Source organism: Lagopus leucura, unplaced genomic scaffold (assembly GCF_019238085.1).
Source record: "Lagopus leucura isolate 7727_CA_CO unplaced genomic scaffold, USGS_WTPT01 Super-Scaffold_100002, whole genome shotgun sequence".
NCBI classification, from domain to species: Eukaryota; Metazoa; Chordata; class Aves; order Galliformes; family Phasianidae; genus Lagopus; species Lagopus leucura.
This window is the reverse complement of record NW_024962263.1, coordinates 50,399,980-50,412,301: the sequence shown is the minus strand read 5'-3', so window position 1 is coordinate 50,412,301 and position 12,322 is coordinate 50,399,980. Positions and strand designations below refer to the sequence as shown.

At 43.3% G+C, this 12,322-nt stretch overlaps 1 protein-coding gene across 1 annotated transcript in view; it reads left to right on the top strand.

The window, feature by feature from the left end:
- Positions 1-1,438: 1,438 nt before the first annotated feature.
- The window catches only part of LOC122179260 (ethanolaminephosphotransferase 1-like), a 48,203-nt gene continuing 37,319 nt past the window's right edge, over positions 1,439-12,322 (top strand). Inside the window, exon 1 of the mRNA XM_042870023.1 lies at positions 1,439-1,505. Coding sequence (XP_042725957.1) covers positions 1,449-1,505 — 57 coding nt within the window. The 5' untranslated portion in view covers positions 1,439-1,448. The remainder of the gene's footprint in view (positions 1,506-12,322) is intronic.

Here is a 12,322-nt window from a genome sequence, read left to right as displayed (position 1 = left end):
GTGCCTTTTCTACCACCTGAGTGGCTGAGGGAGCTGAGATTGTTTAGTCTGGAGAAAGGGAGACTCAGGGGAGACGTCATCATGCCCTACAACTTCCTGAAGGGAGGCTGAGATGAGGAGAGCTTTGGTCTTCTCCCAGACAACAAAGAGAACCCAAGAAAATGGGCACAAGTTGTACCAGAGGAGGTTTAGATTTGATATAAGGAAAAACTTCTTCTCTCAAACAGTGGTCCAGGGAGGTGGTGGAGTCACCGTCCCTGGCAGCGTTCAAGAGGCATCTGCATGAGGAGCTACAAGGTATGGTTTAGTAGCTTATTGTATAGTAATGGTGATAGGAGAAGGCTGGACTAGATGATCTTGTAGGTCCTTTGCAACCTTGTGATTCTACGTATCTATCACATATCTCATATTTGTTCAGGTGCATTTCTGCTTTTGTGTTTGAGGTTTGTGAGTGTCTGAGTTAAGGAATGAAAGCGATAACTAGAAAATGGTCAAGTCACTTTTAGTAAACTAGTTGTGTAAATAAACCCTCTGCTAACTACAGGAGTAGTCACGAGCCTTTCCTCAGACACCCTTGTAGATAATCTTGATAGCATAATACAGCTTAAAAACATGGTAGTAACAATGGGAGGTGAAGGGAACCCCAAATCAAAATCCAGTGTATGAGTGCACATTAATTTAAATTGTCGGATCCAAATACTTTACCTTTCCAGACTGGCATGAAGCGTTAACTCAGTAACGTGAAGCTCAGTACTTATGCACTGGCAGTTTTCAAGGCCTGATGTTCAGATGTTGCTATTGGAAGCAGAATGTGGGTGTGTGTCTTAAGTGATTAATATGTAATTAATCATAGAGAACAAGAGCCATCATATACAGCTTGCACTTAGTGATTTTAACTTGTATATAAATTCCTATCGAACCTGCACAGCTTGTAAAATAACACTGGCTCTCACAATGCCTGGAAGAGCTCGCAGGGCTGAGTAATGGGTTTTAATTGATTTCGTTGCTGGATAGATTCCCGTTGGTTAATAGGATCTCACGCCCTGACGTGCACAACTTCAACTCCCCACCGAACAGCGTGCAGCGAAGGTAAAACGAGGTGAAAACCGCGCACTCACGAGCATCTGCAGCCCAACAGTGGCTCCGCGCTATCTGCAATACGGAAGGCAGAATAACAGTTAACCAGAAATATACATTCAGGGCCCGAAGGCGGCAGACTGGAGGCGTCTCCAGCCACCGGCAGCTCGCCGGCACGGAGCCCGGGGACACCCCCGACACGGGGAGCCCCGCCACAAAGGCGGGAGCACGGGGCAGAGCCGGGCGGCGTCGAGCCGGCCTCGGCCTGACGGGCGCGGGTGGGTGCCGCCCTCCAGACCCGCCCTGCGCCCGCCCCCGGCCCTCCCGGCCCCTCCAGCTCCGCCGCTGCTTTCCCCGCCCGACGCGGCACGATGTGGCGGTGGCGGTATGTGAGCGGCCGGCAGCTGGACGGCTTCCGCCACTACAAGGTAACGGCTCGTAGCCCCGCGGGATTCCGCGCCGGGTGGGCTCCGGCCCCCGCGGGTGTCCCGGGGCTCCGGCACGGGCTGGGGCGGCGCGGAACGGAGCCCCGCTGCCTGCACAAGGCTCCGGGGAGGTGAGCGGGTGTTGCGAAGCGTCAGGTCCTGGTGGAAACCTGGTAGCGGTGTTTGCAGCGGGTAGCTGCCTCTCGGAAAGCCGTCTGCGTTTTAAATAATCACGAGTCACGGAACGTAGGGAGTGGAAGGGACCTCTGGAGATGACCTAGCCTGCCCCTCTGGTAAAACATGGGTGAGGTATGGTCTCTGTGTGCATCTTTATGGGGCTGGTTGTGTTCCATGCATCCTGCCTTCAGAAGAATGCTTCAGATTTGAAAAGAAATACGAAAGCTAGAGAAAAAAAGAAAAAAAAAGCTTACCTAAAGAAGTTGAAACAAACCTGATGTTTGCAAATAAGAGACCTGCAGAATTTAAATGAATGGGTGGGTCGCTAAATATCTTGATTTACTGTGTGCAGAAGATGTACGAGATACTGAGTTTCGTTCCCAGGCTGCTGCCTGCACGGTGCCTCAGCAGAGGTGCGGGTGCCCAAGACACCCCGTGCAGCCCCATCAGCACACCTTCACCTGTTGCGTCCTGCAGCACGGGGATGTGCGAGCTTCCAGCAACCAACCTCTTATTTCAGGCCTGCTTTCCCAGAGCTGTTTCCACCTTGCGCTCTCCTTCTTGCTTTTTCCTAGTCCGGCTGTCTGCTTTCTGGGGTTCCCACCCAGCTCTGCTCACTGCTGAGGGAGTTATTTGGGAGCAAGTGTGGCTGCAAGATCTGCTCCAGGATACTTCCTGGCAGCTTGTTTAGCGAGCAGCTTGGTAAATGTGCTAACCTGGCTGGGTGTCTGCTGTGCTGTGGGCTGCTGCTGGCTGTGAGCTGCACAGACCCATGCTTTGCAGCAGAGCCAAGCTCCTGACTGAGATTGCCTGAGGAAAAATGAAAAGCTATTTTGAGATGGAACAGACATAATAGTTGGGGTTTGTAAGGCAAACACAAGGAATTTGTGTTACATTCTTCCTTATCATTTGGGTAAAAGTAGCAGCAGACAAACACAGATAGAAAAGAACCAAAATAAGTGTTTTTTTTGTTGTTTTTTTTTTGTTTGTTTTTTAAAGCTTGTAACCACTGTGTGCTTCTAAAGAATTAATCATTACCAGAAGGCAGAATCACATATTGCAACATTTTACTTGAGTGTATTAAAATGACTTTGGTTTCTTGGTTGCATTGGAAAATATGTTGGACCACTTTCTTGACCATAGGGATCAGCCAGCACATTTGAGAAGTATCTGTTAAACTGTGATCTGGAAAATGATGGTAAGTGCAGGTTTTGGAGAAGTGAGACCAAACAGCAATTTCTTCATTATCCCAGGTCACTTGGGACAGGGGCACGGCAGAAACAAATGACTCAGAGTAGCACAGCCAGATGAGGTGGGCACTGCAGGTTGTAGTAATTGCCCACCCTGCTCCAGTCTGCAGAAGGTGGTGGCAGAGCAGGCAGTGGCCCATTCCTGCAGTGCTGCTCACAACATATTTGAGCTTCCAGATGTGCAAGGGGAATGAAGCAAGGTGAGGCAAGCAGACCCTATCAGAATCCTCCATCTCGCCCGACCTCCTCCCTGCTCGCTCCTATGCCCAATGCTGTCACCACAACCACAGCTTCTTGCCCCTCCCAGGCCAGAGATAATACTCTTCCACTCCTCATTGCTCTCAGACTGCCATTCCTCCCCCATTTTCAGCTTGAACTCAAGGCCTCAGCCTGCACCTCCAGCTTTCTACCCTGCTTCCTTTACTGCTGAGTCAACAGGACCAGTGTTAAACTCAGCTCACTGTGCCCAGCAGACACAGGTTTCCTCCAATTCCTTTTTTGGTGGACCAAGCTCTAGAGCACATGGGCATGAGAGCAGGCCCTGTGGAGAGCTGGATAAGCTCTGGGAGGATTTATAAGAGCTAAAGCAATCTATTGCTTCAGACCTGAAGCGTGCTTGGGAAGCTAGATAGAGGCATCCATCTCCACTGTACACTACATTGCAGCATTGTGTTTGCACTAACACAGTGGCTCAGTGCAATCCACACTTTGCACAATTTCTCCACTGACAACTAAGAGTCAAACATAACACAACTTAAGAGTGTGTAATCAGTTCCATTTCATAAAGGTAAACTTAGCAAGAATAAATCACTTTGTAATTTTCAAAATCTTCACACAGCTGAACTCATTTCTTTGCCATGAATGCCCCAATTGTATGCCTTAGCCATTTTCTGTCTCTTGTTCGCAGTGGGAGGAGGGTTTTGGCAACAAAACCCATACAGTTCTTTGCAAAGGGAACAGCAGACCTAATGAATGCAGAAACTTCAGCACCCTTTAGCATCATCAGGTGCACATGTATTTAGCATTATAGCTCAGATCAGGAGTGCGTTTTTAGGCAGGTCTGCCATTACCAAGCTTTGGTTCATGTCACAGTGCCACCTTGAAGCACGCAAGAATGATTCCTTTGGAATGATTCTAATCTAGGTATATTAGGCACACATGAATGTAGTTATTAGCATGCAGTCTATGAAGTTAGACTAGAATAAGATCAGTGTAAAACCTTCTGAAATCATTACGACATGGACACTAGTCCTCAGTGTCAACTGTACAAATATATGCTATATAAATATGCCCCTGTTGGTCTATTCTGAATGCCAGTGGGGACATAGCCATTTAGAGGCTTGTTCTTCTTTGCTCTGGTCCCAACTGTGCAGTGAACAGGTGGAGGGGTGATGATGAGATATGCAACCCTTGGTATTGCTGCTGTGTGTATAAACTGCCTTGTTTCTGCCTGGGGGGCAGATGGGAATGTACTGATTTCAGACAATTGCAAGCACAGGAGATTCACTGTAATTGTAGAGCAGAATAAGCTCATACCTGGACTTGGTTCTGCTTCCTACCATTGGGAATAGCTACAGCCAACTACAGTTTTAGGACTTGGGTCATGTTGTTCCTACTTTAGTATTTCTGTTACCAGCATTTTTCAGTGGAATTACACTGCATGACTGCCTTTCTTTTTCCTTCTTTCTTTCTTTTTTTTTTTTTTTTTTTTTTTTTTTTTTTTTTTTTTTTTTTCTTCCTGTTTAGATTTCTGTTAGAAGCAGGCAATTCTGAGATAGCCAGGTAATGAGAACAAATAATAGCAGAATTTAGTTAACTTTATCCTCCTTGCCAGAGTCAAATAATGTTAATGAGCTCTTGTCACTGCCTATTTCAATCACTTAGGACTTCCCCTGCAAGCTTACCTTGAGTTGGTCTCTCTGTAGGACCTGTGTTCTGAGGTTTGTCAAACAAAAAACTTTCACACATCATCCTATTTCAGAATAAATAAGATCTAAGAACGAAGTCCATCAACTTGATTGAAAGAATAGACTTGGCAAAATGTCATGCAAAAATCAGATATAAAGTTACAAACTAAGGACTAAGATGCCACATTTTCACTTGATATATCTTCAGCATTTCTGTCCTCTGAGATATCTTCAGAGCTGAACTCACTCTGAAGAGCAGGGGATGCTAAATCAAGAAGATAAGATTTCATTTCTGTGAGACTTCTGATACTGTCCCACGTTCCTGTAAATACACTGAGTACAAGTAATTAAGAAGAAATCAACACAAAATGGAAATGTATTTCTCTGAAGTTCTCTGTCAAAGTAGGAAACTGTATCAAATGGAGTTCTATCCATAGAACCACCTCTGTCCCAGTTCCATTATTGTTCAATATTTTCATTAGATGCCAGAACAGAGAATACTCTTGTAAAATTTTCAGGTGATACCAAAGAACTTTGAAGAATAGGCTTATGATTTAAAACGTTCTTGACAAAGAGATATAATGGCCAGAAATGAATATGACGCAATTCGGTCAGTAAGGCACAACGTGTAAGGAAAAGAAATTCAGCATTTCAACTGTGAAATAGAAGACAACAGACTGCAAAATAGATACCTGGGATTGGTGTGTCATCAGAGTTGTAGCTGCTTTAAACAAGAGAAGTTGTTACGTGTGAAGTGTCATAGATAATCAAAGGGGCTGCATATACTGCTGTCCCTGAGGTACCACTTGGATATCAGATGGAATAATGCACCCTACTTGGCACACAATTTACAAGTCCACAAAATGGCTTTAAAATGTTTAAGACTCTCAGAAAATGCAAGCTGAGAGAAACAGTCATAATACACTCAGATTAGAAGAATACCAGCCAGATAATCTTTGTGCATGCCCTCTTAAAGAAAGACAATACACAAGCTTTGGCTGCACAAAGACAAGTGTAAGTTGGGAGCTATGTCAGTGCTGTGATGATAAGGGCAGCCAAGCCCTGTAACAGCAGGTACTGGGGGAGATTGTGTAACCATTTCACCAGTCTTAAGAAATCGTTCCCTTTCCCTCTGAAGGATGTAAAATCCAGTGCTTAGAGCGTTACAAACCAGCTGCTTACAACTTTCTCGGGCAAGTTTTGGCTAGTGTGTTTTATATTAGTTCACCAGCATTGTAATTTATCACAAGCAATTGGAAGGCAGAACTCATCACCTCACGGTAAGTTGATCTGCTTCCTGAACGTCTAACAAATGGGATCCTGCAGTAGGTGAAAGCACAGGGTCGCATGACCTCTCAGGTTACCTCCCCTCAGTTTGGTGGGCTGGAGAAACAGTATCAGGTCTGATCATCATGTTTCAAGGTTGGATTGTTTCTCTCCTGCCAACAGAAGAGCAAAGTGTGTTCAGTGTCTTCCAGCTAGTTACTTTGTTTAAATCCAGGATTGGACTGATGTGGAAAAATACAAGATTGGATTTCTAATAAACCTTTATAGGCTACCTCTATAACTCAGAGATTGAGAAATAATGGGTTCTGCTCACACTGGCTGAATAGAAATTCTGCTTTCAGTACCAGAAGCACAAGACATGGACATACTGGAAAGGGCCCACTGTAGGATCACAAAGGGACTGAAGCATTTCTCCCAGTAGGAGGGGCTGAGAGCTGGACCCATTCAGCCTGGGTAAGGGAAGACTTAAGGAGGGATCTTAAGATGTATAAAAATCTGCAAAGAGGACAGAGCCAGGGTCTTCTTGGTAGTGCTCAAAGCCAGGACAATAGGCAACTGATACAACCTGGAACACAGGATGTTCCCTCAGAGCACCAGGAGCATTTCTGTGCTGTGCAGGTGACGGAGCACTGGCACAGGCTGCCCAGAGGCTGTGTGTGGGCTCTGCTGCTCGGAGACCTCCAGCAGCTGCCTGAATGTGGGCCTGGGCCCCTGCTCTGGTGTCCCTGATGGAGCAGGAAGAGCCCTGCCAGCATCAGCCATTCTGGGATTCTGTGATTTTTTTTAAACTGGAAGACTAGGGTGTAATTAAAAACTGATAAATAATACGTCAAATAGACCTTTTTTTTTTTTTTTTTTCCCCCATTAGCTTTATGTTTTCTCTCACTGTGTGCATGCCTAGAATGGTCATGGGCCATGAACTACAGTATGCCTCTCATTTCTTATTCCTTATCCCGTTGTAATGGTAGCTGACATCATAATGTAGTGTATCAAGTACTCTGTAATCATGATACATATCAAATACTAATGCTAATGAGTCAGCAACATAATGAAATTACATCATAAAGATGTTGCATTTGATATTATCAGCCGCAGGACTTTTCCCAACGATGGTGTAATCGTACCTGTTTTCAGGTGCTGAATTTCACTCATAAATTTACAAAGATTTTCTGTCCATTAGATCACTTTTTGGATATGTTCTAGATAAAATTGTATGCCTCGGGTCTCATAAAGTGCAAATAATGTTTTTATTCTACTGCTTTATCAAGAGATGTTAGTGCTCTGAAATGCTTACTGCATTCTTATGTATGGGATATACAAGAATATGCACATTTATGTATTCATAAGTTTTTTTTTTTTTAATCCATATTTTAGCAGAAAACGAATTGTAAAGGTGAATCTGTGAGTAGGATGTAAATGATTTGGGTTTTTTGTTATTATTATCATCTGCTTTCTTTTGTTGGGATCGTGTCATAGAGGAATTGGAATTTTGCATCTTACTGTGAAATACTGCCCCTCTTTTAACCATCAAGATTATTGTTCAGGACTGCTTACTTAGCACACATGGTACAGAACTCCTGATCAGCATCCTTCATGCAAACTGCAACCCAGTTTTATCTGCCTACTCTTCTGGGATTAAAGCAGTTTCTTTGGGCTGTCCAGAAGTTTGGGTGCACAGCCAATCAGAGCTCTCTCTAGGTGAGAGTTCTGGCTACTGTTTGTACAACACAGGTGTTTGTACATATACACAAAGAGATGTAGTAAGCAAAACAAAAGAAAAGCAAACAAATAAACAAAAACCCACTTATTAATGACTTCCTTGTCATGTTAGAACTCGTTTGAATATGGACGGTTAAGGTTCTTTTTGTGCATTCCTTGAGAGGGGAAAAGTCTTGCTTTTTAATGGGGTTTGTGCTTTTGCTGGACTAGGCCAGCCTCTAACTTTACAACAATAAACTTGTGTGCAATTAATAAACATACAGTTAGAAGAGTGGTGTGGTTAGGATGGTATTTTACAGGTTTATAGTTAGAAAGATTATCATGGTGGAATCAAGACAATCAAAATGAAATGCTCACCTGTGTCCTAGGCTCACAGTAGAAAACTCCAGAAGGAGGGATCTCCAGGAAGAGATCCTTCCCCAGAGGCATTCAGCCCCTAAATGGGGTCTAGGAGAGGAAGAGCCAGGCTCCACTGTCACACAGGTGAATTGTCTTCACCTGTGCTCCCAGGGCTGACTCAGTCCTTGCCTCAGGTGATCAATCAATGGTTCAGGCCATGACTCAACAATTCCCATACAAACTTGTATCTGCCTTCTGTTATCCTTTGCTCGGTATTTGATCATATTTCTGTGTCCTTTTCTGTCATCTTTCTTCATTAATGTGTTTGGACATGTTCCATTACACAAACTCTTTTCCCGAGGATAGGTTAGGAGCACCCTTAATATAACTGTTGTTGACTGAAAAGTATTGCTGACTTCCAGCATTATCCCTCTCCACTTCTCTCTGCTTTGAGCGCTAACATTCCTGCCAACAATGAATCATATCTATCTATTCTCACATACTGAGCAAGATCTTAACCCTCAGGGCCAGCACATTACTTCTTCTTGCCCCCAGATGTACTCTCTCAGCAGTAGCTCTGATGTCTCTCACAGATCCCACATTTCAAGCATAGTCACTCAATAAATGAGACCATTGGCCTCTTACTCCTGGCAAATGGGGCTGTGGGAAGCAGAAAGCTGAATATGAGCCCTCTGTGCCTTGACAGCAAAGAAGATCAAGCACATCCTGAGTCGTATTAACAATAATATGGCACAAGAGAAGTAATTATGTCCCTTTATTTGGCATTTGTTAGGTCATATCTAGAATACTGAATTCAGTTTTGAGTCCCTCAATACAGGGAAGGCATCAACAAACCAGAGCAAGTTCAGTGAAGGATCTCCAAGATGGCTGAGGCTGGAGCTGTTTCTTTGTGAGAAGAAGCTGCAAGATTGGAGATTGTTTGGCCTGAGATGAGCTAGCTCTGTACACAGCTAACCACAGCCCCTCAGTACTGACCTCCTGAGGTCTTTTCTGAGCTAATATACGCTGTGACCTTGGGGCAGCGGCACTGCTTTGCAGGCAGGATGAAAAGCCACTATCAGGCACGACTCCTTTGGAACAGCCTATCTTGCCCTACAGCTTCACGTGCCCCACAGCCTCATGGAATGTGTGGTGTGTGGCCTGTAGTCCATGTTGGCATTCCTGAAAATGAGGAGGGATGCCTGAATGATGAGTAAACATCTACAAAGAAGTAACCATAGCACAGTGGTTTGCATAATAACAACTTCCTAACAACTTAATAATATTAATCAGAATTTGCCAAGGTGTCCAAATCATCACATTGGATTTTGAATATTTTTTTAGTAGTTTAACTTGATCAGGTTTCCTGACTGTGAGTGGGCAATGGAATTGAAAGAAAGTCAGAGGACAATCATTTGTATCCAAGGGTGCAACTGAATGCTCTCCGCCCTCTGCTCTTCTCCAGGCTCAGTTACAAACCTTTTTCTTCTGTTTCCACTCTGCTGTAGGCTTTAGCCCTAGATGTCTTAGAGGCTTATACCTCCTGGTGACCTAATAAAAATACAGATACATGGATGTGCTAGTCCAAACTAAGCAATGGGACATAAAAGAATCCAAATCATTTACTTATGAATAATTAACTAAAAGATGGTATAACAGAAAGGAACTTCATTATTAAAAGTGCCAGAGTTGTGTTTTGGAATGCATCAGCACTTTTGAACTTTGGAACGTTATGAATTTATTTGGTATCCACAATGTTGTATAGCTATGTTTTGTTGTCTTAGAGTTTACCTCTCATCTTTCCCTTTGTGAAGATTCTGTTTAAATCCCAAACCTGTAATATCTACAAGCCTGTAAAAAGACATATAGAGTAAAAATTAAAAGTCCTTGTGTTCAGTTCATTACAGGAATCTGAAAGGTGCATAGAAGATTATTCCCAGATGTTTCAATATTTAAGTGTTTTCTTTAATTTTTTTTGTGGTTACAAAAGCATAAATTACTGAAGGGAGAAAGTTTGTATTACATAATCATGAAATAACTTGCCAGAAGTGAGAATTGCTACTGAGCTCTCTGAAGTTGCAAGTGTGCCTGAGGTGGCTGTGTTTGCTTGCGAGATGTTCTTGTGTAGTTGTTTAACTGTTCTCATCTTTTCTCTGTGGAAACAGCTTGTGTATTCTTCCTCTGGAGGCATCTAATCACACATGAAATGTTAGAAGGATCACAGAACCACATATTCTATATATTGCAACATAAACCAAGATTGCTCCCTGATATTTAGTTGTTTTAAATGTTAGTTTGGGAAATAATTTTTTGCAGGCTTTTGATTCTGGGCATATTTATTTATTTCCTTCTGCAAAAGTGAGTTCAAGTACAAAGTTGAGCTAATTTGGGTGATTTATTTGAATACACTGGTACTGGTATTGTTTATAATTAGATGGTGTCTGTAAACATGATCCTTGTAATAATATTGTGTCTGTACTCTTTGCTAGATACTCTTAGAGTGAATCACTGCTCATCTGTGCCTCAGTCTTGCAAAATGTCCATTGGGGATAGTAAGACCTGTGATAAATCACAAAATTATTGCACATTTTAATGAACAGGTTGAAGCAGGTGATTTGCAAGCAGGAAGGTAAACAAGAATATTTGTTGCTGTTAAGATGAAATCAGTACCTATGGAGTCATGATGCTAGGAATTCAAATGTAAACAGTTCACTTCAGTTTTGCTCTGTATTTCTGAATGGATGTGGCTACATTGCACAGTATGGTGCAATTTGGAGTAATATAGTTTGTAAGCTTAAAGACCAGCTTAAACTGAATAACTATCTCCCTATAGTAAATACAGCTACATGTCTTCAGCTTACTTTCTCTACTGACTCTGATGTTTGTGTAGACATGCTTTATGTTCTTCTCTTCATTTCAAATTCTATTCTTGGAATGCTTCTGTAGTGAAGTGCTGGAGAGGGCCAGGAAGCCAAGTGAAGATCCAGCTCTCTGCCCTGATTAATGGTTAGCTCACTCCCTCCTTCTCTTTTCCATTTTCTCTGCAAGGCTGTAGTAAGATTTTGTTTTGGAAATAGTCCATCCTGTAGGTGTTGTGCACCATTGTGTGGCTTTCACCATTCTTCATCCCTATCCCAATCTGCACATTTGGGTCTTTGAAGGTTCACTCTGGGTTACAACTTACTGTCCAGGTTCTTTCAGATCCTCTAGTACTGAAACAGACTCAGTGCTAATGAGGTAGGAGTTGTACAGATAACAAGGCCTCAGACCCCTCCACCAAGTGTGTTGAGGTGTGGATGTGATCAGCTGGTAACAGCTGGAGGCACTGCTAAGCTGTGTGGATGACAGCTAGAGGTAACATTTGTCTTGTGTGTTCAGCTGTGCAGAGCTTGGTCATGAAGGCTGCTTTTGACCCACTGATGATCTGCCTCTTCTCTTCTGTTCTGGGCAGGTTGTCTCCTGTTTGCCCACTCTTCTTTCTTCTGTGTTGCCTAACTTTGCTTCTGCTCGTTGTCTTTTCTCTCATTTTTCCTGCTTACTTTTCTTTACATACTCTTACATTTCCTACTGTTCAAACCTCCATTCCCTCACTTGACCCCCTGAACACCTAGGTCTCGATGCTGTGCTGAGCAGAGGTCATCCTGCAGGAGCTCAGTGAGAACACATCTTACAAGTGTTGTACATACGTGTGTCTGTGTGCATTGCTGTCTGTGCATCCTGCCTGCTCTTTGTATTGTCCTCACTTCTAGCTCTAACAGAAGCCATTCCTAACACTGAGAGGGAAAGCAGATATCTTTCAAGGAGACATCAGCTATTTTAAAATACACAGTAAGCATTTCTGAGCCTAGGAGATGGAGATGGATAATGCCACTTTTCCTGTTCTCCTCCTACTGCCATTCTCTCCCAACTATTGCAGCTTCCTTTATGTAATAATTAGTAAAACTTTCTGATAATTCCAAGTCCTTCTTCTTGATATAAATAAAAGGACAACCAGGACCCCCTATCAAGTGCAGGAAGGGGTTGCTGGGGAGTGCTTAGTAATTGCCTCACCCTTGCACTTAAACACCTCCAGCAGCCTCGTCCTCCACTTTGGTCTTTTAGTGTAAGTGTAATGCCCAGAAAATGGCAGTTATGCAATAGC